The 24,495-nt window shown below is 54.3% G+C and overlaps 2 protein-coding genes across 2 annotated transcripts; one reads left to right on the top strand and one right to left on the bottom strand.

The window, feature by feature from the left end:
• Nucleotides 1–28: 28 nt before the first annotated feature.
• On the bottom strand, nt 29–6,731 carry SFTPB (surfactant protein B). The gene is made up of 8 exons (XM_069877531.1): nt 6,637–6,731; nt 5,798–5,916; nt 4,635–4,703; nt 4,430–4,555; nt 3,477–3,575; nt 2,065–2,373; nt 216–305; nt 29–121 (listed from the first exon to the last, which is right to left on the bottom strand). The coding sequence occupies exons 1-8, from the start codon at nt 6,707–6,709 to the stop codon at nt 86–88; spliced, it is 921 nt and encodes a 306-aa protein (XP_069733632.1). The 5' UTR covers nt 6,710–6,731; the 3' UTR covers nt 29–85.
• Nucleotides 6,732–10,250: 3,519 nt separating this feature from the next.
• BNIP3L (BCL2 interacting protein 3 like) lies at nt 10,251–23,129 on the top strand. The gene is made up of 6 exons (XM_069877645.1): nt 10,251–10,385; nt 16,913–17,099; nt 17,830–17,902; nt 19,529–19,632; nt 20,398–20,547; nt 21,738–23,129. Exons 1-6 carry the CDS (start codon nt 10,289–10,291, stop codon nt 21,784–21,786), a joined length of 660 nt encoding a protein of 219 aa, XP_069733746.1. The 5' UTR covers nt 10,251–10,288; the 3' UTR covers nt 21,787–23,129.
• Nucleotides 23,130–24,495: the final 1,366 nt, after the last annotated feature.

Here is a 24,495-nt window from a genome sequence, read left to right as displayed (position 1 = left end):
TGAGGGAAACTGAGGCAGAGCAGAATCCAAGCTTTATTTTTGGGGACAAGGGACGTGGGAGGTGGGGGGCTTCTCGTGCCCCCTGTTAATTCCAGACGTGGTCCTGGCAGTGCTGCAGGGCCTGAAAGAGAGGGAGGGGGGAGTTGGGGGGCCTGGATCCAACCCCCCCCCTTTTTTTATTTTTGTGTCCCTCCCCCACATTGTCCCCAACTCACGTGGCAGCGGCGAGCGGCCGCGGGGCTGGAGCACCAGTAGAGGGGCCCCAGGGCGCAGGGACCGGGGTTTGGGGACAGCAAAGGGACATCCTGGTGGGGGGGGACACCCAGGGGTCAGGGGTTTCCTTGGTAATTTCCCCCCTTCCGCCCCCCGAAGCAAAGACACCCCAGGCCCCCCCTTTCTGGGTCCTCGGGGTGTCCCAGCGGGTGATGGCACCTGCAGGTGGGTGACGTCCCTTGGGGGTCTTGGGCCTGGTGGCACCTTGAGTGCGCGTCCCCCTTCCTGAGGATGTGACACCCTTGGGGATCCTGCCACAGTCTTTTTTGGGGGGGGACGACATCTTTTAGGGACCTCACCGTGTCCCCAAGTTTTGTGACACCCCATGGCATCTCTCCTGGAGCTGTGACACCTCAGGATGTTCTCTAGGGGCTGTGACACCCTTTGGGATCCCAGGACATGTCCCTAGGTGGTGTGACACATTTGAATGTGTCCCTTGGGGCTGTGACACGCTCTAGATTTCCAGCCTGTCCCCTGGGGGCTGTGACAACTTGGATGGTCCCTCCTGGAGGCTGTGACACCTTGGATGTGTCCCCTGGGGGCTATGGCACCTTGGATGGTCCCTCCTGGTGGCTGTGACACCCCGCCACGCCTCTCAGGGGACAGGCTGGGGTCCCCTAGGGTGTCACAGCCCTGAGGGACATGTCCTCAGGGTGGGTTCCTGGGGGCTGTGACACCTTTGATGTGTCCCCTGGGGGCTGTGAAACCTTGGATGGTCACTCCTGGTGGCTGTGACACCTAGACGTGTCCCCTGGGAGCTGTGACACCTAGCTGCGTCCCTCCTGGTGGTGTGCCGCCTCACCACATCTCTCAGGGGACACGCTGGGGTCCCCAAGCGTGTCACAGCCCTGAGGGACATGTCCTCAAGGTGGGTTCCTGGGGGCTGTGACACCTAGATGCGTCCCTCCTGGTGGCTGTGACACCTAGATGTGTCCCTCCTGGAGGCTGTGACACCCCGCCACGTCTCTCAGGGGACACGCTGGGGTCCCCAAGCGTGTCACAGCCCTGAGGAACATGTTCTCAGGGTGGGTTCCTGGAGGCTGTGACACCTTGGACGTGTCCCCTGGTGGCTGTGACACCTTTTAGATCTCCAGCCTGTCCCCTGGGGGCTGTGACACCTTTGATGGTCCCTCCTGGTGGCTGTGAAACCTTGGATGGTTGCTCCTGGGGGCTGTGACACCTAGATGTGTCCCTCCTAGAGGCTGTGACGCCTCACCACGTCTCTCGGGACACACTGGGGTCCCCAAGCGTGTCACAGCCTTGAGGGACATGTCCTCAGTGTGGGTTCCTGGGGGCTGTGAAACCCTGGATGGTCACTCCTGGTGGCTGTGACACCCTTGATGGTCCCTCCTGGGGGCTGTGACACCCTTGATGGTCCCTCCTGGGGGCTGTGAAACCTTGGATGGTCACTCCTGGGGACTGTGAAACCTTGGATGGTCACTCCTGGTGGCTGTGACACCTAGATGCGTCCCTCCTGGTGGTGTGACACCCCGCCTCGTCTCAGGGGACACGCTGGGATCCCCAAGGGTGTCACAGCCCTGAGGGACATGTCCTCAGTGTGGGTTCTTGGGGGCTTTGACACCTTGGATGGTCCCTCCTGGTGGCTGTGACACCTAGATGCGTCCCTCCTGGTGGTGTGACACCCCACCATGTCTCTCAGGGGACAGCCTGGGGTCCCCAAGGGTGTCGCAGCCCCCAGGAAACCCACCCTGAGGACACGTCCCCCAGGGCTGTGCCACCCTCGGGTGCCCTTGTCGCCTCGCTGGGGCCTGGCGCCCGCCCTCCGCTCACCTCGGTGCCGGTGGTGGCCACGTTGTCCCCGTCGGGCCACCAGGCCGCGTCCCCCTCGCGGCAGGACAGGAGGAGTTGGCAGAGCAGGCGTGGGCCCAGGCGGCCCAGCAGCCCCTCCAGCGCCAGCACCGCGTAACGCTGCGCCAGGCACTGGCACGCGCCGGCCACCACCGCCGGCAGCACCCGGCACAGCCCCGCCGCCGCCGTCGCCACCGTCTCCTTGGGGATGGCGGCCTCGGCGCGCGCCAGGAAGGTACGGCACAGCCAGCACCGCGGCAGCGGCACCGGCAGCGTCTGGTTGGCGGCCACCTGGGGACGGGAGACAACGCTGGAGGCTCGTGGTGGAGCCCGTGCTCATAGCCAAGGAGGTGCCTCTCAAGGGGGCCCATGGGAATAGCCCTAAGGAAGCCCAGGTAGATGTCTACAGAGCCTCCCCTGGAGGTGTCCATGCCCGGGTAGGTCATAGAATCACCAGGTTGGAAAAGACCCACCGGATCATCGAGTCCAACCATTCCCATCAATCGCTAACCCAGGTCCCTCAGCACCTCGTCCACCCGGCCCTTAAACCCCTCCAGGGAAGGGGACTCAACCCCCTCCCTGGGCAGCCTCGGACAGGGCCCAATGACCCTTTCCATGAAAAATGGAAAATGTCCAGCCTGAAGCTCCCGTGGTGGAGCTTGAGGCCATTCCCTCTCGTCCTGTCCCCTGTCACTTGGGAGAAGAGCCCAGCTCCCTCCTCTCCACAACCTCCTCTCAGGGAGTTGCAGAGAGCAATGAGGTCTCCCCTCAGCCTCCTCTTCTCCAGCCTAAACACCCCCAGCTCTCTCAGACGCTCCTCGCAATCCTTGTTCTCCAGCCCCTTCCCCAGCTTCGTTGCTCTTCTCTGGACTCGCTCCAGAGCCTCAACATCCTTCTTGTGGGGAGGGGCCAGAACTGACCCCAGGATTCGAGGAGCGGTCTCCCCAGGGCCGAGGCCAGAGGGAGAAGAACCTCCCTGGCCCTGCTGGCCACGCCGTGTCTGATCCAAGCCAAGATGCCCTTGGCCTTCTTGGCCCCCTGGGCCCCTGCTGGCTCCTGTTCAACCAACACCCCCAGGTCCTTCTCCTCCAGGCAGTTTCCAGCCAGACTTCTCCTAGTCTGGAGCTGCTCAGGGTTGTTGTGCCCCAAGGGCAGGACCCGCCATTTGGCCTTGTTAACCCTCATCCCGTTGGTCTCAGCCCATGGATCCAGCCTGTTCAGATCCCTTTGGAGCCTCCCGACCCTCCAGCAGATCCATACTTCCACCCAGCTTAGTGTCATCTGCAGACTTGCCCAGAGGTGCCTACAGAGCCTCCCACAGGGGTGTCCGTGCCCACTCAACCACCCGTGCTGGTGCCCAGCAGACCCCACATTGATGTCCCCGAGCTCCGTACCTGCAGGCGGACACTGAGTGCCGAGAACGGGGACGCGGCCGGGCCCCCTCCAGGCTTACCCGGGCACAGCTCCAGGTGGGCACAGATGGCTGAGGGCTTCTGGGTGGAGAGAGAGAGGGCACCCTGAGGTGGCATGGTGTCCCCATGCACCCTGAGGTGTCCCCAGGTGGGCAGTGACCCCAGCACCTTGAGGTGTCCCCAGGTGGGCAGTGACCCCAGCGCCTTGAGGTGTCCCCAGGTGGGCAGTGACCCCAACACCTTGAGGAGTCCCCAGGTGGGTAGTGACCCCAGCGCCTTGAGGTGTCTCTAGGTGGGCAGTGACCCCAGCACCTTGAGGTGTCCCCAGGTGGGTAGTGACCCCAGCGCCTTGAGGTGTCCCTAGGTGGGCAGTGACCCCAACACCTTGAGGTGTCCTCAGGTGGGCAGTGACCCCAGCGCCTTGAGGTGTCCCCAGGTGGGCAGTGACCCCAGCACCTTGAGGTGTCCCCAGGTGGGTAGTGACCCCAGCGCCTTGAGGTGTCCCTAGGTGGGCAGTGACCCCAACACCTTGAGGTGTCCTCAGGTGGGCAGTGACCCCAGCACCTTGAGATGTCCCCAGGTGGGCAGTGACCCCATCATTTTGACGTGTCCCCAGGTGGGCAGTGACACCTGCACTTTGAGATGTCCCCAGGTAGGCTGTGACCCCAGCACTTTGAGATGTCCCCAGGTAGGCTGTGACCCCAGCACCTTGAGATGTCCCCAGGTGGGCAGTGACCCCTGCACTTTGAGGTGTCCCCAGGTGGGCTGTGACCCCATCATTTTGAGATGTCCCCAGGTTGGCTGTGACCCCATCATTTTGAGATGTCCCCAGGTGGGCAGTGGCTCCAGTTGCCCCAGCACCCCAAGGTGTCCCCAGACGGGTGGTGTCCCCAGACCTCCCAGCGCCCCAAGATGTCCCACGGGTGCCCACTCACCAGGTGTCCCTCGAGGTCGGCGAGGAGGAGGTTGATGTACTCGTGCACCAGGTTCTGGCAGGGTTTCACCAGGGTGGGCACCGACAGCGCCTGGCACTCCTGCCGCAGGAAGCCCTCCACGGCCACCTGTCCCCACAGCCACCATGGCACCTGTGCTGGCCCCGGCGGTGGCCGCCCCACGCCCCCCTCCCGGCCCCCCAAGCACCTTGGTGGCCGAGGTGTTGACCATGTGGGTGAGGAGGGTGACGATCTGCTGGCAGTCGGCGCACATGTCCTGCGGGAGGTGGCACCACGGGGGGTGGGGACACGTGAGATGGGGACAGGGGGCAATGGGGACATGGGAGATAGGACAGGGGGAAAATGGGGACGTGGTGGACGTGGAACATAGAGAAAATGGGGACATGGGACATAGGACATGGAGAAAATGGGGACATGGGGAGAATGGGGACATGGACACGGCTATGGGACATAGGACATGGGGAGAATGGGGACATGGGGGGAGTGGGGACACGGGAGATAGGACATGGGGGAATGGGGACATGGATATGGGACAATGGGGAGAATGGGGACATGGGACATAGGACATGGGGGAATGGGGACATGGGACATAGGACATGGGGGAACGGGGACATGGATATGGGACAATGGGGACATGGGGAGAATGGGGACATGGACACGGATATGGGACAATGGGGACATGGGACATGGGGAGAATGGGGATGTGGTGGACGTGGGACATGGGACATGGGGAGAATGGGGACATGGGGGGATGGGGACATAGGGGAACAGGGAAATGGGTACATGGGACACAGGGCACAGGTATGGAGACGGGAGGGGTGCAGGCTGGAGGGGACACAGGTGTGTGGGGACATGGGGGGGCTTGGGGACATAGGAGGGATTCTGGGGACATTGGGGGGGTTAAGGGGATATAGAGGGGATTATGGGGACATTGGGGGGCTATAGAGGGGATTATGGGGACATGGGGGTGTTAAGGGACTATAGAGGGGATTCTGGGGACATTGGGGGGCTATAGAGGGGATTCTGGGGACATTGGGGGGGTCAAAGGGGGATTATGGGGACGTGGGGGGGTTAAGGGGCTATAGAGGGGATTCTGGGGACATTGGGGGGCTATAGAGGGGATTCTGGGGACATTGGGGGGGTCAAAGGGGGATTATGGGGACGTGGGGGGGTTAAGGGGCTATAGAGGGGATTATAGGGACATAGAGGGCTTGGGGACATGGGGGGGTTATGGGGATGGAGGGGGAGCTTGGGGACATTGGAGGGGATCCCATGGGGACACTGGGGGGATTATGGGGACATTGCGGGGCTCGGGGACATGATGGGGCTCTGGGGACAGGGGGCTCTCACCGTGGCGGGGGGGGCCGTGGCGGGGGGGGCGCAGAGGCCCCCGCACTGCAGCGCCGTCTCCCAGCTCCGGCATGGGGTGTCGGGGGGCCCCTGGCAGCCCCCCCTTGGGGCCCCCAGCCCTGCGGGGCCGTCAGCACCCAGCCCCCCCCCGCCCCCGGCCAAAGGGACCCCCCCCCCAGCACCCAATAAGGTCCCCCAATCCCCCCCATCCCACCCCCTCGGGGGGGGACTTGGGGGTTCAGCCCCCCCCACACCCCCAAGGTGCCCCATCCCACCCCTTATGGGGAGGCCCAGGGGTCACAGACCCCCCCCCCCAGTCCCCCCTAGGACCCCCAAGGTGCCCCATCCCACCCCAACCCCTCAAGGGGGGCACCCAGGGGTCCAGGACCCCCACCCAACCCCCCCCTCCCCAAGAAGGGACCCCCACACTTTAGGGGGGGGCACCCAGATTTGGGGGAGCGTATCCAGATTGGGGGGGGCACCTAGCTCGAGGGATGCAGCAAGCTTTTGGGGGCACCCAGATTTGGGGGTGCATGCAACCCTGGGGAGGGGGGGAGCACCCGGCTTTCAAGGGGGCACCTAGATTTTGGGGGGGTCACTCAGATTGAGGCTCACCCAGCTTTTGGGGGGGGTTGTACTCAGCTCTTGAGGGGGATTGCAATCAGATTTGGGGGTGCACCTAGTCCTAAGCGAAGCTGAGTGCCTTTTTTTTGGGGGGGGAGCATCCAGATTTGGGGCACAACCAGATTTGGGGGGCCCCCAGCTTTTGGGGGGGAGGCTCCCAGCCTTGGGGTCCCCTCCCTGGGGACACCCTTGGGTTTCGGGGTGCGGGGTCGTACCTGGGGCGCAGAGCAGGGCGAGCAGCAGCGAGGCGGCGGCGAGGGACGAGGCCATGGGGGGGGACGAGGCCATGGCGGGTGGCAGCGCGGGGCCTCGCGGGCTCTTATGGCCCCGTGGGCGCGGCCGTGGCACCTGGCCAGCGTGAGGGGACACGTGTGACACCGCCCTGCCCCAACAACCCCCCCGCTGGCACCACCAGGGTCCCCATGTCCCCATCCCACCCCACAGCCCCCATAGTCAGGTCCTACAAGGGTCCACATGTCCCCATCCCACCCTGTGTCCCCCATAGCCAGGTCCTACAAGGGTCCCCATGTCCCCATCCCACCCTGTGTCCCCCATAGCCAGGTCCTACAATGGTCCCCATGTCCCCATCCCACCCTGTGTCCCCCATAGCCAGGTCCCACCAGTGTCCCCATGTCCCCATCCCACCCCACATCCCCATGTCTGGGTCCTTCTGGGGTCCCAACCAGGGTCCCCATGTCCTCATCCCACCCTGTGTCCCCTATGGCCGGGTCCCATCGGTGTCCTCATGTCCCCATCCCACCCCACATCCCCCATAACCAGGTCCCACCAGTGTCCCCATGTCCCCATCCCACCCCGTGTCCCCCATAGCCAGGTCCCATCGGTGTCCTCATGTCCCCATCCCACCCCACATCCCCCATGGCTGAGTCCCACCAGTGTCCCCATGTCCCCATCCCACCTTGTGTCCCCCATGGCCAGGTCCAACCAGTGTCCCCATGTCCCCATCCCACCCCACATCCCCCATAACCAGGTCCCACCAGTGTCCCCATGTCCCCATCCCACCCCACATCCCCATGGCTGGGTCCTTCTGGGGTCCCATCAGTGTCCCCATCCCACCCCACATCCCCATGGCTGCGTCCTTCTGGGGTCCCAACCAGGGTCCCCATGTCCCCATCCCACCCTGTGTCCCCCATGGCCTGGTCCCATCAGTGTCCCCACACCTGCACGTCCCCCTCATCCTCTCCTGCCCCCCCATTCCTATGTCCCATGTCCCCACGCCCCCTGTGTCCCATGTTCCCCCCTACCATGCCCCCTGCCTCCCCCGCCATGTCCCCATGTCCCTCCTTGTCCCATGGTCCCATTCCTCCACCCTCCATGTCCCTTGTCCCCATGTGCCCATTCCTCTGTCCCCCCATGTCCCCATGTCCCTCCTTGTCCCATGTCTCCATTCCCCTGCCCCCCCATGTCCCCCCATGTCCTGAGTCCTTATGTCCCCCACACCCGTATCCCCATTCCTCTGTCCCCCCCCATGTCCCCCCATCCCCCATGTCCCCTTCCTGACCCCCCATTCCCCCCCCCCCATGGGTGCCCCCCCCTCCCTTTCCCGTCAGGGCTCTGAGGAGCCGCTCCCCCCCTTCACTCGAGAGCCCTTGAGGGGTGGGAGCGGCCGGGGGGGGGAAAGGGGGGGGAAAGGGCTTTGGAGGGGGGGCAGGGGCTGGGGGGGACAGAGATGGGGGGGGTACGGGCTCAGGGGGGGTGAAAAGGGCCTTGGAGGGGGGGCAGGGGCTGAGGGGACAGAAATGGGGGGGGCAGAAATGGGGGGGCAGGGTCTCAGAGGGGATGAAAAGGGGCTTGGAGGGGGGGACAGGGGCTGGGGGGGCAGAAATGGGGGGGCAGAAATGGGGAGGTACAGGCTCAGGGGGGGTGAAAAGGGCCTTGGAGGGGGGGGCTGGGGGGACAGAAATGGGGGGGCAGGGGCTCAGGGGGGGTGAAAAGGGGCTTGGAGGGGGGGCAGGGGCTGGGGGGGACAGAAATGGGGGGGCAGGGGCTCAGAGGGGGTGAAAAGGGACTTGGAGGGGGGGCAGGGGCTGGGGAGGAAGAAATGGGGGGTACGGGCTCAGAGGGGCTGAAAAAGGGGCTTGGAGGGGGGACAGGGGCTGAGGGGGACAGAAATGGGGGGGCACGGGCTCAGGGGGGTGAAAAGGGGCTTGGAGGGGGGGCAGAAATGGGGGGGCAGGGGCTCAGGGGGGGTGAAAAGGGGCTTGGAGGGGGGGCAGAAATGGGGGGGCAGGGGCTCAGGGGGTGTGAAAAGGGGCTTGGAGGGGGGGCAGGGGCTGAGGGGACAGAAATGGGGGGGGCAGAAATGGGGGGGCAGGGGCTCAGGGGGGATGAAAAGGGGCTTAGAGGGGGGGACAGGGGCTGGGGGGGACAGAAATGGGGGGGCAGGGGCTCATGGGGGATGAAAACGGCCTTGGAGGGGGGGACAGGGGCTGAGGGGGCAGAAATGGGGGGGCAGAAATGGGGGGGTACGGGCTCAGAGGGGCTGAAAAAGGGGCTTGGAGGGGGGGACAGGGGCTGGGGGGGACAGAAATGGGGGGGCAGGGGCTCAAGGGGGGTGAAAAGGGCCTTGGAGGGGAGGCAGGGGCTGAGGGGACAGAAATGGGGGGGCAGAAATGAGGGGGTATGGGCTCAGAGGGGCTGAAAAAGGGGCTTGGGGGGGGCAGTGGCTGTGGGGGCAGAAATGGGGGGGCAGCGGCTCATAGGGGTGAAAAGGGTCTTGGAGGAGGGACAGAAATGGGGGGGCAGGAGCTCAGGGGGGTGAAAAGGGGCTTGGAGGGGGGGCAGGGGCTGGGGAGGAAGAAATGGGGGGTACGGGCTCAGAGGGGCTGAAAAAGGGGCTTGGAGGGGGGACAGGGGCTGAGGGGGACAGAAATGGGGGGGCAGCGGCTCAGGGGGGGTGAAAAGGGGCTTGGAGGGGGGGCAGAAATGGGGGGGCAGGGGCTCAGGGGGGGTGAAAAGAGGCTTGGAGGGGGCAGAAATGGGGGTGCAGGGGCTCGGGGGGGTGAAAATGTGCTTGGAGGGGGGGCAGGAGCTGGGGGGCAGAAATGGGGGGGTACGGGCTCAGAGGGGCTGAAAAAGGGGCTTGGAGGGGGGGCAGGGGCTGGGGGGGAGAGAAATGGGGGGCAGGGGCTCATATGGGTGAAAAGGGGCTTGGAGGGGGGGCAGAAATGGGGGGGCAGGGGCTCAGGGGGGTGAAAAGGGCCTTGGAGGGGGGGCAGAAATGGGGGGGCAGGGGCTCAGGGGGGTGAAAAGGGCCTTGGAGGGGGGGCAGAAATGGGGGGGCAGGGGCTCAGGGGGGTGAAAAGGGCCTTGGAGGGGGGGCAGAAATGGGGGGGCAGGGGCTCAGGGGGGTGAAAAGGGCCTTGGAGGGGGGGCAGGGGCTGAGGGGGACAGAAATAGGAGGGCAGGGGCTCATATGGGTGAAAAGGGCCTTGGAGGAGGGGCAGGGGCTGAGGGGACAGAAATGGGGGGCCAGAAATGGGGGGTGAGGGGCTCGGGGGGGGTGAGCAGGTTGGGGGGGGGGCAGGGGGTCACTCAGGCCCCGCCCCCCCGCTCAGGCCCCGCCCCCTCGCTCTCCCCAGGCCACGCCCCTTCCCCCCTCCCCCCCCCCCCATCTGCGCATGCGCGGCGGGCGCGGCTCCGGGGCGGCGAGGCGCCGTGGCGCGCGGCACGCGCGGTGGGCGGGGCGGCGGCGGGAAAGCCCCCATCGCGCATGCGCGGCGCCGGCGCGGGCGTGGCGGGAAAGGCCGCGGCGCATGCGCAGGGGCCGGGTGGGCGTGGCGGGAACCGAGCGGGGCTCGCTCGGTTGTTGTCGTCGTCGTCGTCGCCGCCGTCGCCTCCGCCCCCGCCATGTCGAGCCCCGCGGAGCCGCCGCAGCAGCACCACAACAACAACAACAACCCCTCCCCGACCGCCGAGGCCACGCACGCCGAGCCGGGCCTCAACAGTGAGTGCGGGGGGGGTGTGCTGCTTGAGGGGGAGGGAGCTGGTTGGGGGGGGGGGGGCTTGAAGAAGAGGGGGGGGCTCTGCTTGAAGAGGAGGGGGGAGTTCTATCTGAAGAGGAAGGAGGAGTCTGCTTGAGGAGGAAGGGGGGATCTGCTTGAGGAGGAAGAGGAAGGGGGGGATCTGCTTGAGGAGGAGGAAGGGGGGGGTCTGCTTGAGGAGGAGAAGAAGGGGGGCTCTTTGAGGAGGAGAAGAAGGGGGGGCTGTTTGAGGAGGAGAAAGGGGGCATCTGCTTGAAGAGGAGGAGAAGGGGGCATCTGCTTGAGGAGGAGAAGAAGGGGGGGGATCTGCTTGAGGAGGAGGAGAAGGGGGGGCTCTTTGAGGAGGAGAAGGGGAGCACCTGCTTGAGGAGGAGGAGAAGGGGGGGCTGTTTGAGCAGAAGAAGGGGAGCACCTGCTTGAAGAGGAGGAGAAGGGGGTGATCTGCTCGAGGAGGAGAAGAAGGGGGGGGAGCTGCTTGAGGAGGACAAGAAGGGGGGGCTCTTTGAGGCGGAGAAGGGGGGCGCCTGGTTGAGGAGGAGAAGAAGAGGGGGCTGTTTGAGGAGGAGAAGGGGGGATCTGCTTGAAGAGGAGGAGAAGGGGGGGATCTGCTTGTGGAAGAGGAGAAGAAGGGGATCTGTTTGAGGAGGAGAAGGGGGGCACCTGCTTGAAGAGGAGGAGAAGGGGGGCACCTGCTTGAAGAGGAGGAGAAGGGGGGATCTGCGTGTGGAGGAGGAGAAGAAGGGGGGGATGTTTGGGGAGGAAGGGGAGTGGAAGGCCTGCTTGAGGAGGAGGAAGGGGGGCTCTGCTTGAAGAGGAAGGGGGGCTCTGCTTGAAGAGGAGGAGAAGGGGGGCTCTGCTTGAGGAGGAGGAGAAGGGGGGCTGTTTGGGGAGGAGAAGGGGGGTGCCTCCTTGAGGAGGAGGAGGGGGGATCTGTTTGAGGAGGAGGGGAGGGCCTGCTTGAGGAAAGGGGTGCCTGCTTGAGGAGGAGGAGAAGGGGGGTTCTGCTTGAGGAGGAGAGGGGCTGGCTTGAGAAAGAGGGGTCTGTACTTTGGGGGGGTGCTGCCAGAGGAGGGGCGCAGAGCAGCAGCCCCTCTGCTCCCCGGCTGACCCCGGTTCCCGTGCGGGGATCCCGCGGGGCAGGATTGGAGCGCGGCGCTGGGCAGGAGTTTATCCGGGGCTGAGTCAATAACACTGACGTGAGCTGTTTGCCTCCTGGATCCGGCACCGGTGTCAGCGCTCTGCTGCATCCTTTTGTTCCTCCAACAGCCCCAGCCGTGGGGGTCGTGTAGGCTCTCGCTTGGCAGGTGCTTCCCCCCCATTTTAAGCGCTTCGATGTCTCCTTTTCTTCGTCGTTATTAAAGTGAAGATGTGATTAAATTGCATTAATGATTACCTGTTGCCTCTGTGGTTTGCAGTGAAGTTAAGCTGACACCACTACTACTATATAAAGGCTTTAAATTGGAATGAGGGGAAGATTTAGATGAAACATTGAGAAGAAATTCCTCACAATGGGAGCGGGGAGACCCTGGAACAGGTTTCCCAGAGCAGTGGTGGCTGCCCCATCCCTGGAGGGGTTCAAGGCTGGGTTGGATGGGGCTTGGAGCCCCTGATCCAGTGGGAGGTGTCCCTGCTCATGGCAGGGGGTGGAACTGGGTGTGCTTTGAGGTCCCTCCCAAGCCAACCCGTTCTGTGATTCTGTATTGGTTGGTTGATCTCGTGTAACTCGATGTGGTTTGTGTTAGAGAAGAAAAACTGCACCTATTTCATAACACGATGGTGACTTTGCATCTCCCGGTAACACGGCAGTTTGCAGCAATGTTCCCTGAGCCAAATTTAACAACTTATTCAGGGCTGTTAGCGTAATTAAATAACAATTACCCGGTATTAAAGTTGCGACACGCCTAGGGCCTCACCCAAAAAAAATAAAAATCACGATCCGATGCTTCTGAGAGTTTTAAGATGTCCTTTTTGTTTTCTGTTAGTGTGTTAACTCGCTCAGTGCGACGCGTTCCTCTGCTGTAGGGTAGGAGCAACGAGAGATGAGCCCTGTAAAGCCTGCGCGGGATCTGCCCACGTAGGTCTTATGGCTGGATCAGCACGGGAAGGCTTAGCAGAATCGATGTGATTACTGAAGGCGGTGAGCGCAAGGTAGGAGAGGAAATGTTTGATGCTCTGTGAACAAAACAAACCCTTCCAAGCGGCTCCACGTAGGCTTTAGTGCTGCTTTTGGATGTTCAGCTCCTCCACAAGGGTGTTAGAGGTACCTTTTGTGCCGTTCTTGAAGCTTTTCAGGCTAATGAGCTCAGACGCTTGTTCGTTTTGTGTCTCTTTTTTTGTGCTTTTGGGAGCCTTCAAAGATCTCTTAGTGCTCGGAGCGGAGGTTAGAAGAGCTGGAAATAAAATTGGGAACTGAACCTGTGCTTTGAGTTCACCCCTCAGAAAAAAGACCCGCCTGCTGTGGGAATTCTAGGTGCTTCCTTTATTTTAATTATTATAAAGCTCTGTTACATATTGACAAAAAAAAAAAACAAATCTCACCTCAGGCAGGAACCCTTCCAGCTTTGTCAGGGATAATCTGCTTAATAATTACCATTATGGGAATCCAGACAACTTTCTTTGCATCCCTTTCTTATGTTATTAATGGTGTAATTCATTGTAAAAGTGATATTTTGCTTTATTCAAGTTGACCATGGCTCTGCCTTCCTCTGAGCTCCTAATTTGGAGCCGTTTTTCGTATATATAGTTTATTTATTGTCCTTGATTTCTTCCCCCCCCAAGAATGCAGAAACAAAAGGAGACCCCTCTTCCCCCATGCGTTTTGCTGCTGTTGTTTGAACAGCCCAGTGGTTATGGGAAACGTGTAATTAATGTCAGTGCATATCAATTAGTAGTGAAATAATTAGCCTTAGAGCATGGCCAGAATTCAAACAATTTTGGAACAAGATACTATTTATATAAACATTGTGTGTTTGGAATTGTGTGTTATGTGAAGGGAGGAGAACTCTGTGATATTCCTGAATCATAGAATCACCAGGTTGGAAAAGACCTGCCGGATCTTTGAGTCCAACCATTCCTATCAAATTATTATTAATTAATTATTATTAATTCTCCCCCATTACCAGTTTGGCTGGAAATATGGTGAAATTAAGAGCTCTCACGTGGAGGAATAACGTAACTTGTGTCCTCGTGAAGAAAGCTTGGTGCAAAAAGCACTTTCTGTTCCTTGGGCTGTTTATTTATTATTTATTCTCAGTTATTATTTATCATCAAATAGATTCCTGAGCGTCTTTCGAAAGCAGCAGGGATTTCCATCCTTCCGATCGGAGTCTCCCTGTCCCAAACCGGCTGCTGGTTGGAGCATGCGGCGCGTTTAACCTGCTGGGGATTACGCTTCCCTGAGTGTATTTTGACTCATGACGAGTGAGGTCAGAGGGAGAACGTGCCGCTCGCCATGTAAACTGCTGCTCGGCTGGTTGGGACTCCTGGCTCGCAGTTTAATTGGAGTGAGCTTCCCAGGCCGGCCACAGCGCGTTTAGAGGAACAGCGAGCGCTGGGAGTCTGGGAGAAACCTTAATGAAGGTTTTGTTTGTGGAAACCTGCGGAGCTGCTTTTGGCAGCTGCGTTAGAGCAGCCGGTTCCGATCCTTCTCCTTTGGGCTCTGGCCGCTGCGCTGGAGCAGCCGGTTCCGATCCTTTTCCCCTCAGTTTTTCCCTGCTGTGCTGGGTGTTGGAGGAAGGTGTCTCTTTGCACCTTTGCCCTGGGTTCTTGTCGTGCTGAGGTTGTACTAACGGATGTCTCCACAGATCCCAAGCGTTGCAGTTCTCCCGGTGGATGCTCTCTGCTCCAGAACGGTTGTTGGAGAACATAGAGCTTCCTGACCTCACTCCCAACTGCAGTTGCTGCCTGCTTGTCTCTAGCCACGGACTCGTGCTGTAAGGAGGTTGCTACGAGGCAAATCCACCTTCCTGATATCGTTCTTACAATGTGGCCTCTTTATTTTGGAGTTTACACAGCCACAATCGCCATAAATCTGAGTGTACACGGTGTCAGGCTGTCTAGGCCGAGCAAAGCAGAGGGAACAAGTCATATGAGAAGCAGCTGAGAGACCTGGGGCTGTTTAGCTTGGAGGAGGCTACGGGGAGACCTTATTGCTCTCTGGAGGAGGTGAGGTGGGTGCTGGCCTCTTCTCCCAGGTGACAGGCAACAAGGTGAGAGGAAATGGCTTCAAGGCGCACCGGGGGAGGTTTAGATTGGATAGTGGGAAAAATTCCTTCGCTGAGAAGGTTCTCGGGCACTGAAACAGCTGCCCAGGGCAGCGGTGGAGTCGCCGTCCCTGGAGGTGTTTAAAAGATGAGCAGATGAGGTGCTCACGGATGGTTTAGTAGCACACCGGGACGGCTGGACTCGATGATCTCAAAGGTCTTTTCCAGCCACGTAATTCCACGCTTCTCCAAAGCTGCCTGCTCCCGCTTCCTGCTCCATTATCCCAAGAGCCGTGCGGGGTTGGTGTGCGCCACGTGACGCTGCGTAAGAGCTCTGCAACACACCCTGAATTCCTCGTTTGTGAATACAGCCTGGGGAAACGAGACTAAACCGCCAGGGCTCTAATGAGCACCGTGCTTCCGTTGTCACCAGTCTGATGGCGTAGTTAATTAGTGGTATGAATGATAAACTCTGTTTCAGCTTCACAGAATCCAAGGTGGATTTGTTGTGGCATCCGTCCTTTCCTGTGTCACTGAGAGTGTTCCCAGGGCTGGAATTTGGTGATGGAAACACATGCAGGCACTCAAAAGGGCGTTGTGGAAGTCAAGAACCTGCGCAAATAATATTTAAGAAGTAGTCTCAGTTCTTGTGTTCATATCCTTAGGCTTTCTTTTTTTTTCCTTGAATGGTTTTACCTCAGTAATGAAGATGTTATAGCTTTTAAAGATAAAAATTTAACCAGACACAAAGCACCTGAAACTGCTCTCTTAATGGGTTGGGTTGGAAGGGACCTCAAAGCCCATCCAGTTCCATCCTCCCGCTGGATCAGGGGCTCCGAGCCCCATCCAAGCTGGACCTGAACCCCTCCAGGGATGGGGCAGCCACCACTGCTCTGGATGTGGCTAATGAAGTGGCTGAGTGGTCAAATGATTTTATTTTATATCTTAATGCAAAAGTTCGAATCACAGTTGGGTAGAGAACATATTTAAATATTTGGAGCATATCGAGCCGTACGAGCCTATCCGATCTCTTCCCCTCAGGACGTCAATTGGTATGGTTGAGAATTAAGGATATTTTCTGAATTGAAACATGTCACTAAAGAACGTCCCAGTAAACGTTGTTTTGCGTTCAACCTGCATATTAAATAAACCAGAGAGGCTGAAGTGATTTCATTGAAATTATTAACTGTTACTCTGTGTGGGAGCTCTGGATTTCTCATGCTGCTCAGTTTTTTTATTTTGGCTTCTTAGCAGTGCGATCTCTTAATCTAACTGTGGTGGAACGTGTTAGCTTGGCACTTGGGCTGTGAGAGGAAACATCGTGAAAGGAAAAAAGGAACTATTATGTTTCCTGAAAGGAAGCAGAACGCCTGCGTTGAGCTTCGGAGGGTTTGAAGTGAAGTGTGAGCCGTTCCGGTTGGGGTAGGAGAGGTGATGTTGGGTGGGAGCTGTTGGAGTGGGATGAGGCCGAGCGTGGCAGCCTGCGTCGTGTGTGTGAAAAACGGGGTGGGATTCAGGGCCCTGGGAATTAAGAATCATAGAAAACCAGGTTGGAAGAGACCCACTGGATCATCGAGTCCAACCATTCCCATCGATCACTAACCCATGTCCCTCAGCACCTCGTCCACCCGTCCCTTAAACCCCTCCAGGGAAGGGGACTCAACCCCCTCCCTGGGCAGCCTCGGACAGGGACCAATGACCCTTTCCGTGAAAAATTTCTTTCTGATATCTAGTCTGACCCTTCCCTGGTGGAGCTTGAGGCCATTCCCTCTCGTCCTGTCCCCTGTCCCTTGGGAGAAGAGCCCAGCTCCCTCCTCTCCACAACCTCCTTTCAGGGAGTAAAGAGAGAAGGAGAACGTGAAATTGTAGATGAGGCAATTGCACAAAAGGAGATGGAAGTTTGTTTCCGAAAGGAATGGAGAACAGGAAGCAGGGCAGCTTGTGTGATTTAGAGATATTGAGTGATACACAGATAATTGAGGCTTCAAACTGCAGGGAGAGGCATGGCTGTTGAAGTATTGATAGCTCAGAGAGGGGACCTTTTATTTGGGTAGCTCCAGAGATGGATAGCGACAGAACATAACTTTATAGGGGTGTTTTTGGTGGTGAAAGAGGAGGAAATGTGTCCCTCTTGTCTTCAGGATGTGTTTATGAGCGTTTTCCTGGCAGCAACGTGTGTTATCGGGATTCACCACATTGGTGTTTTCTTCTGTGTGTGTGATTGATAAACCTCAGATGGGTTTTACTTCCAGTGCTCTTAATGAAGTGACGTCTGCTCGGCCCAACAGGTTCCTGGGTGGAGTTACAGATGAACGGCAACGGCAATAGCAACGATAACGGCAACGGGAAAAACGGGGGTCTGGAACACGTCCCTTCCTCATCCTCCATCCACAATGGAGACATGGAAAAAATTCTCCTGGATGCCCAGCATGAATCAGGACAGAGCAGCTCAAGGGGTAGCTCCCACTGCGACAGGTAAGGAAATGTTTCATCGCCGTTTCAATCCCGGAGGTTTTCATAGGGGTGGAAAGGTTTTTTTCAGGCTTCGGTTTGTCCTGTGCCAGTTCTTGGGGTGCTTGTTGGCTCAGGATAACTGGCTGTCAAACGAGACGCCTGCCTTGAAATGTAGAGTCGCAGAATCATTAAGGTTGGAAAAAACCTTGAAGTTCATCCAGTCCAACCCCACTGTGCCGTCTAAACCATGTCCCACAGTGCCACAACTACATGTTTTTTTAACCCCTCCAGGGATGGGGACTCTGCCACTGCCCTGGGCAGCCTGGTCCAGTGCTTCTCTGCTCTTTCAGTAAAGAAATTTTTCCTAGTATCCAATCTAAACCTCCCCTAGCGCAACTTGAAGCCACTTTCTCTCATCCTATCTGCGATGTTTCTGCCTGTGGTGATACAAAAAGAGATATAATTCACAATACAAGTAGTATTATCTAAATGAAGGAAGGGTTGAAGTTTTGAGCGTGGCTTTCCTTTGAGAAAAGGTAGGATTATAAAAGTTAAAAATGGAAAGCTGAGGCGTTTGGAAGACTCTCATCCTGGTGTTTGTGGTCTGAAGGGCAGCTTAGTCTCTAACTCATCCGAACAGTATGCAGAGGCGCACGTGGAAGTGATTCAACCGTGATGCTGTTTACACTGATGATTCTTCAGGTGACAGTGTCGTGTGACAAATGACATCATGAAATCCCTGTTTTTTTAGCCCTTCGCCTCAAGATGACGGACAGATAACTTTTGATGTGGAAATGCACACAAGTAAAGACAGCAGTTCTCAGGTATTGTCTTTGGTAACCTTTAAATTACGTTAAACGTTACAAAATATATTTAAAGTTGTGGATGTTGTGAATCATTCATATATTTATATATCAGTGTTCGAGTGCTTGAGGGACAGAGCAAGCGCTCTGTCACGTCAACAGGTCTAAAATGTATCAAAATACATTAAATTATGGCTTTCTAGCAATTTTTTTCCCATTCTGAGACCCTGAACTTGGTGATTACCTGCAGCACAAGCAAATGGATTGTATAAACCTTATTTATTCAAAATTCAGAGGTGTCCCTTAGTCATTGGGGTAAGGCTGCTCTTGCGCTGTGTTCCTGCAGGTTTTTACTCCATCTCTATTATTAGAGCTTTATATAGAACCTCCTTGTGAGGAGGTAAATAATTTCTGTGCACTCAAGCTTATGTCAGTTTAACTAAGTTATCTTTTTTTTTTTTAAGAGGTTGTTTTCAGAATAAAGTTTTGTTAAATGAAAACGCATTCCAGAACAATTATTTTTAACAACGGGGAAGGGTTAGTAAACTTTAAAAGTTTGTGTTCTGTGTTAATTTGACATCTAGTGATTGATGGCTGGGGAGCGAGGGCAAGAATGAGGCTGAGAAATCGTTGAATCATAGAATGGTTGGGGTTGAAAGGGACTTTAAAAGATCATCCGGTTAACCCTGCTCGTGCTGCGTGCTCCAAACCTGCTTTGGGTTTGAGGTGTTTCTATTTCGCACGAGGTTTCGGGGTGCAGCGAGGGATCTCCGGCTGAGGGGATGCTGACCCCGAGCTCCGAGTCAGATGGTTTAATAGATTCTGCTGCCTTCAGCAGTATAAATTAAAAGCGTTCCTGGAAGAATGAATCCTCACGTTTTGTGTTGTCAGGGAAAGGGCCCCGCGGTGGGGCTGCTGCAGCTCTGCCCTGTCGAGCCAGAGCGATCCGCGTGAGGTTTTTGGGTAGGTCTGCACCTCGCTGCTGTGACAGGTGATTCATTCTGGATTTGGTACGGTTCCCCCTTCAACGTTGAGAGGGATTTTATCTTATTTTACTCAGGAAATGGTTTTCACACTGAGAGAAGGGGTTTGTACCAAAGTCGGCGGCGTTCTCTAGTCTACCTAGTTCACTTTTTTCCCTGTCTGATAAAATTTGCATCTATTGATGTGATGTTAAATCTTTGGAGCCAGACTATTGCAGCGAGTACTTGCTGTGTCTGGGATGCCCCCAGCAGAACCTGCGAGTTTGCAAGCAATATAAATTATAAATGATTAATAACACCTTAAAAATCATCCAAATACAGGTTTTTAAGCCTGTTTAATTGGATGTCTTTGTTCTGTATGCTTTAAATCGCATGCCATCAGCTTAAAGGTTTTGCCATTTGTAAAAGCTTTGGTTAATATCTTTTTAGCTTTAAAATAAAAACGAAACACACCCAAACAAGTTGTAATGATGTGGAAGCCCTGGATATAGGCATGACATTTGTGCTCCTGCAGAGCCTCCTGTTAGCATGGTGGATTCTCTTCTAAATAATCACCAGTCTGAGAAAATTTGCTCGTTTATCAGCTGTGCTTATCTTTTTTTCCCCTCAGTTTAACCCCATAAGGTTCAGAGTGTTGTAAACCTTGTCCCGTGTCTGTTTTCAGTCTGAAGAAGAAGCAGTAGAAGGAGAGAAAGAGTTGGAAGTCTTGAAGAAGAGCGCTGACTGGGTGTCAGACTGGTCAAGTAGGCCTGAAAACATTCCTCCAAAGTGAGTGAAACTCTGTTTTAAATGAATATTTTTTTCATATGAGGGAGAGGAGAATTGTAAGTCACGATTGCGTGGAATTACTCTGGCTCTCCAAATAAAATCACCTTAAAACCAGAGAGATTTCTCTTTGGGGAGGCTGCAAAAAGTCAGGACAGTGAAGTATGAAAATCTTGATAGGAACAGAAGGACGGTTTTATCAAAGAGAATATCAGACCACAGCGAACTGATTATGGAGTGTCTTGACAGGAGGATAATTACTGGGAGAGCTGGGTACTTGGAGCTGGGATTCATGGGGTTTAGTTTTGGCTTATGGGATGGAATAGTGCTGAGCACGTCTCCTAAATCCTCTGTACCTTTCTCTCTTTCTATGTAAAGTATGTAATGTTCAGCCGCGGAAGGGGAAACGTTGAGATCCTTGAGTGCAAAGCATTTTTATTAAAGTAGAGGAGGCTCTCTAAATCTGGCAGACTTCTGTATCTCTGTTTGGAACAAAAAAATGAGGCTCTTGCTAACAAATCACATCCTGAAATTCCCTCTCTGGACCTACCTCTCTCTTCAGCCCTTTGTCTGTATCCTGTCTGTGTAAGTGGTCTCTCCACAACCCCTCCCGTTATTCTCCTTGATTCCTTACTCGGTAAGGGATCTCTAGCTCTTTGTACTTTAACAAACGTTCCTAAAGAGATCTGCGTGTTTGTGTGCATAAAAAGAAAAGAAACAAAAAAATCTCGTTGAATTTTTTTCCCCCCCCTCCCCCTTTTATTCCAGGGAATTTCATTTCAGACATCCTAAACGTTCAGTGTCTTTAAGTATGAGGAAAAGTGGAGCAATGAAAAAAGGTGGCATTTTCTCTGCAGAATTCCTTAAGGTTTTCATTCCATCTCTGTTCATATCTCACGTTTTGGCTTTGGGACTAGGGTAAGTATTGACCTGATTCTTAACTTCCTTCTTCAACTTTTGCTTCTGGCTTTGCTTTTCCACTTTACTTGTGTGTCAGGTGCCTGCTGGAAAGGCTCAAGAGAGACTTTTTGAAATGCAGGAAAACTTTGCAGCCACTTGTGGGTTTTATTTTTAGAATAAATCATGTTTCTGATATTGAAAATGCAGGAATTTGCAAATAACCTTTGCAACTACAACACATCCAGGCGTTCCACTTAAATGCTGCAGGTTATAATTTAGGAAAAATAAGAACAGAATAGCTGGAATGGTGATGTGACTCTTAACTCTTACACAAACTCACTGTGCAAATAACTGAGTCTCTGTGTTCGCTGCAGTTTTCGCTGCTGATATGTGGGATATTGCTGAAAGTCAAGGTTTGAATAGTTAAAGACGCACGAAACGCTGGATGTGTCCTGCAGACCAGCTGTGGCTCTGCCTAGCGACGTTTTCATTGCCTGTGTAATCCAACATAATCTCTGAGCTTGCTTAAATCCTTACGTTGTGTTTATCCACCTCATGTTCTCTGTGACGGGGGCACAGACGGGTACTCAAAATACGCTTCCGATTTGTTTCTGGGGGTGTAGTTCACACGCCTTTAAATTCTTGTGCTCCTAATTGATGGGTTAGCTTACAGGATATAGGAGTATCTTGTGAGATATTTGTGCTCCAGCAGAACTGTGAATATCTGCAATGAATTAAATCTTGCCCGGATTTATTTGTTAGAGGTCAGTGTTTGCGTAGATCCTCAACGCGCGGTGGTTTAGAGCTCTCCCCCTCCCTTTTCAGGCTGCACTCTGCTTGTTTTACCATTAACGGTGGGGAATGCTGCTCAGGAGCTCCTCAAAAGCTTTCAGGTTGGGCTTTTCAAATGAACGTGGGACTGGAAGAACCCGCTTTTACCGAATGTTGATGTCGCTGGTCCTTCCAGACTCACCTGGAAATCCCACTCTGGAAGGAATTTTATAGAAGAGAAGTCTTTGGAAGAATCCGATCAAATTTACTTGAGAGTCAAACCAAAGTAGCTGAGCGCGTGAGGAGTGTTTGGAAAACGGAGTTGGTCTCTGTGTTTGATGGGAATGGTTGGACTCGATGATCCGGTTGGGTCTCTTCCAACCTGGTGATTCTATGATTCTATGAAATACAGTTTGCTTTGTGCTTTCTCTTTTCAGCATCTACATTGGGAAACGACTGACCACGCCTTCGGCCAGCACTTACTGAGAGACGGAGTGCAAAACCTGGGAATCCGCGTGACCTGTGAAGGTGTTCCTGTCCCATTTAGTAAATTTGACTCGAGACCATTTTAAGCATGACCCTGACTTCACCCTTTCCTTACATATCCAGGTTTTTGCTAACTCTGGAATTCAGTATTGTGTTGGAACTCTGTTGAGGTGTTTCGCTATCCACATTCTTTCTTCTCTCTCCTCCCATTCCCCTGCCTCTTGGCCTGCAAGACACGTCAGAGTTGCTGGACGGAGTTTACAACTGTCTCAATGTTGCAAGGGCTTCTCTCAATGCAAAATGCCACCAGCAAGTTTTAATTTTATCAGTTTGCCTCCGTAGCGCAACCTGACTTGCGTTGCCGCTGTGCGTGGTCTAAACGTTGAACTGTTATGGTGATAAAATTAACAATCTCTGCGGGAGAAAACTATTGATTGGCGCAAAAATGCATTTTCCTTAGGAAAAACAAGCTGGTTGTGAAATAAACTAAGAAAGCACTGGCAATAAAACCAGTTTAAATCAGCTTTTTTTGGGGAATCAACGTGGCCCCTGGTATTGGCAAACACAGTTTGATTTGCAGGAGGCAAAGACTGCATAAATTTTCAAGCAGGATAATTAAATCCATCAGCGTATTTTAATATTAGGTAATTGTTGTAGTCTTGTCTTTTCTATGAATCCAGCTCCTTTATTCCTTGTAGGAAAAACCTGTCTGATGCCTAGAAAACATTAGAAGAAATTGCGTTGTTTGCATGTGATGAAGCTTTTTCTTTTCCTGACCTGTTTTCTTAAGGGGAAGTTTTAAATGTGAGATTTTCATTTTACCAGTAGTCTTAAATTAAGGAGAACCCCAACAGCCGTAGGTGTAGTTAGGCTCGGTGTAAACGGACGTGATTCTCTTTGTTGTGGAACCATTTAGAGCCGTTTCGGAAGGGAAAAGCGTTTGACTTATCGACACGGGGGACCTAATCTCGCAGGCGCGTAAAGACTCGGAAGTTGTAAAGCTCTGAAACGTCTTCTGCAAATGAGTTTTCGATCTTCCTCTCTCTCATTGTTTACTGTACGGGCCCCTCTGGGGCATCCGCGGAACCGGAAAGTCACTCGTGCTGTCTCATGTTAGATAGACTCCTCAGTGATGTCGTTGAGCTTTTATCCTAGGGAACATTTAAAGCCTTGTCCTCCTCCGGTGACACTTCTCTTCTCAAAATGTGAAGCTTTAGTACCAAATTGTTACAAAGCATCGGGACAGTCGTGTCCTTAAATAGATTTTATTGGCTTTCAGAACATGTAGCATGACTCTGAAGGGTAGAATACTCTTTTTTTTTTTTTTTATATATATATATGAATATATTAAAAAATATGATATAGACTTTAATACTAAGTATTTAGGGAACCAATGCTGATTTTAAGACTAGCAAAAATCTCATTTAAATAAGGATTTTAGTAGGCTGACCTGTAGAAAATGGTAAGAAGCTCTAGTCAGCCAGTTTGGAGAGAAGAGCTACCTAGAACCGCTTGCATTGGTCTCTCTCAAGCTGATGATTCGATCTAGCAGCGATTGCTTGGAACAGTTGATGCGTAGAAGCTAAAATCCCACTTGAGGTTTGGTTTAAAAGAACGTCGCTCCCAGGAAGTAAAACCGTGAAGCGTAAACCCACTGCTGAGCTGTATTCATTTCCCTTCCCTGCTTCCAGCTGCCCTTCAAGAACGCGTCCAGGGTGGAAGGGGCACAAAATTGTGGCTTTTTCTCCAAGTTGTGGCTCTCGAGATGCTCCAGCTGCCTGTTTGTTTTAAGCTGGGATGTTGGGCTTCACCCAGAGTGGGTTGAAACGGTGAAGGGTCTTTCAGATGGTACCCAGAGCATCGTTTTACTGCCCTAAAACTTGAGGGGTCAGGGGAAGGCTGGGGGCCACCTTCAATTCTAATCACAGCACCTTGTTTTGTATGGAAACGGGACTAGCGGAAAAAATAGATTTTTACTAAGTAGGGAGGACTTTATCCCCCGCAAAATATTACCCCTTTCTTAATTAAAAGGTGATTCTTCTTCAGAATATCTGATCTGTAATAGAGCAAGCTTGTGGCTAGAGAATCAACACAGCTTATAGCGTTGGAAGGAGCCATGAAGTGAAAATTGTGGAAAACTCTGGATGAGGAACGGATGTGCGATTGCTGTGACCTTGCTGTGATAACGGAGCAGTATTTATCGATACCCTGCGATGGATTTTTTGGATGAAAGCCTATGACTTCTCGTTTTACAATGAACAGAAGCAGGTTGTTGTATAATCTGAAACGGGGTTTCAACTGTTGATAGTTGAAGTTTTGTTAAGATAAATGTTGTTTAAAAAAAAGCTTTATACCTGTTTACAGTTTTGGAAAAAAAAAAAAAAAAAAGCAGGCTTCATTTTTCTTACATTCAGTGAAAACTGGCCTAGAATATTTGTAAATAGGATTAAAAAACATGCATAAACTCGCACATTAAAAATGCAGCAGGCTAACCTAACTGCAGCAGACGCGTATTTACTTACTGTTTTAAAACCTGAAGGCTGAAGGTTGTTAGAAATTCCAATTTTTTAATTGACCCTCGTTGAAATCTTGGAGTTAACTGAGCCAAAGTGATTCTACATTCTTCATGAATTAGTTAGCACTTTGTAACACTCTATACAGTTTACAGTACCTGTATCAGTCGTAGCTTATAAACATTTGTGCCATTAA

Source organism: Phaenicophaeus curvirostris, chromosome 27, assembly GCF_032191515.1.
Source record: "Phaenicophaeus curvirostris isolate KB17595 chromosome 27, BPBGC_Pcur_1.0, whole genome shotgun sequence".
Lineage (NCBI taxonomy): Eukaryota > Metazoa > Chordata > Aves > Cuculiformes > Cuculidae > Phaenicophaeus > Phaenicophaeus curvirostris.
This window is presented reverse-complemented; position numbering and strand designations above follow the sequence as displayed.

Bases quoted from the DNA above. Each gene is read 5' to 3' on its own strand.
- BNIP3L (XM_069877645.1), top strand. From the start codon at position 10,289: ATGTCGAGCCCCGCGGAGCCGCCGCAGCAGCACCACAACAACAACAAC. The intron at 17,100-17,829 runs GTAAGGAAATGT...CTGTTTTTTTAG, and splicing joins GGTAGCTCCCACTGCGACAG to CCCTTCGCCTCAAGATGACG. The intron at 17,903-19,528 runs GTATTGTCTTTG...GTCTGTTTTCAG, and splicing joins GTAAAGACAGCAGTTCTCAG to TCTGAAGAAGAAGCAGTAGA.
- SFTPB (XM_069877531.1), bottom strand. From the start codon at position 6,709: ATGGCCTCGTCCCCCCCCATGGCCTCGTCCCTCGCCGCCGCCTCGCTG. The intron at 4,556-4,634 runs GTGCTTGGGGGG...CTGTGGGGACAG, and splicing joins TCAACACCTCGGCCACCAAG to GTGGCCGTGGAGGGCTTCCT. The intron at 122-215 runs GTGAGTTGGGGA...CCTCTCTTTCAG, and splicing joins CGGCCGCTCGCCGCTGCCAC to GCCCTGCAGCACTGCCAGGA.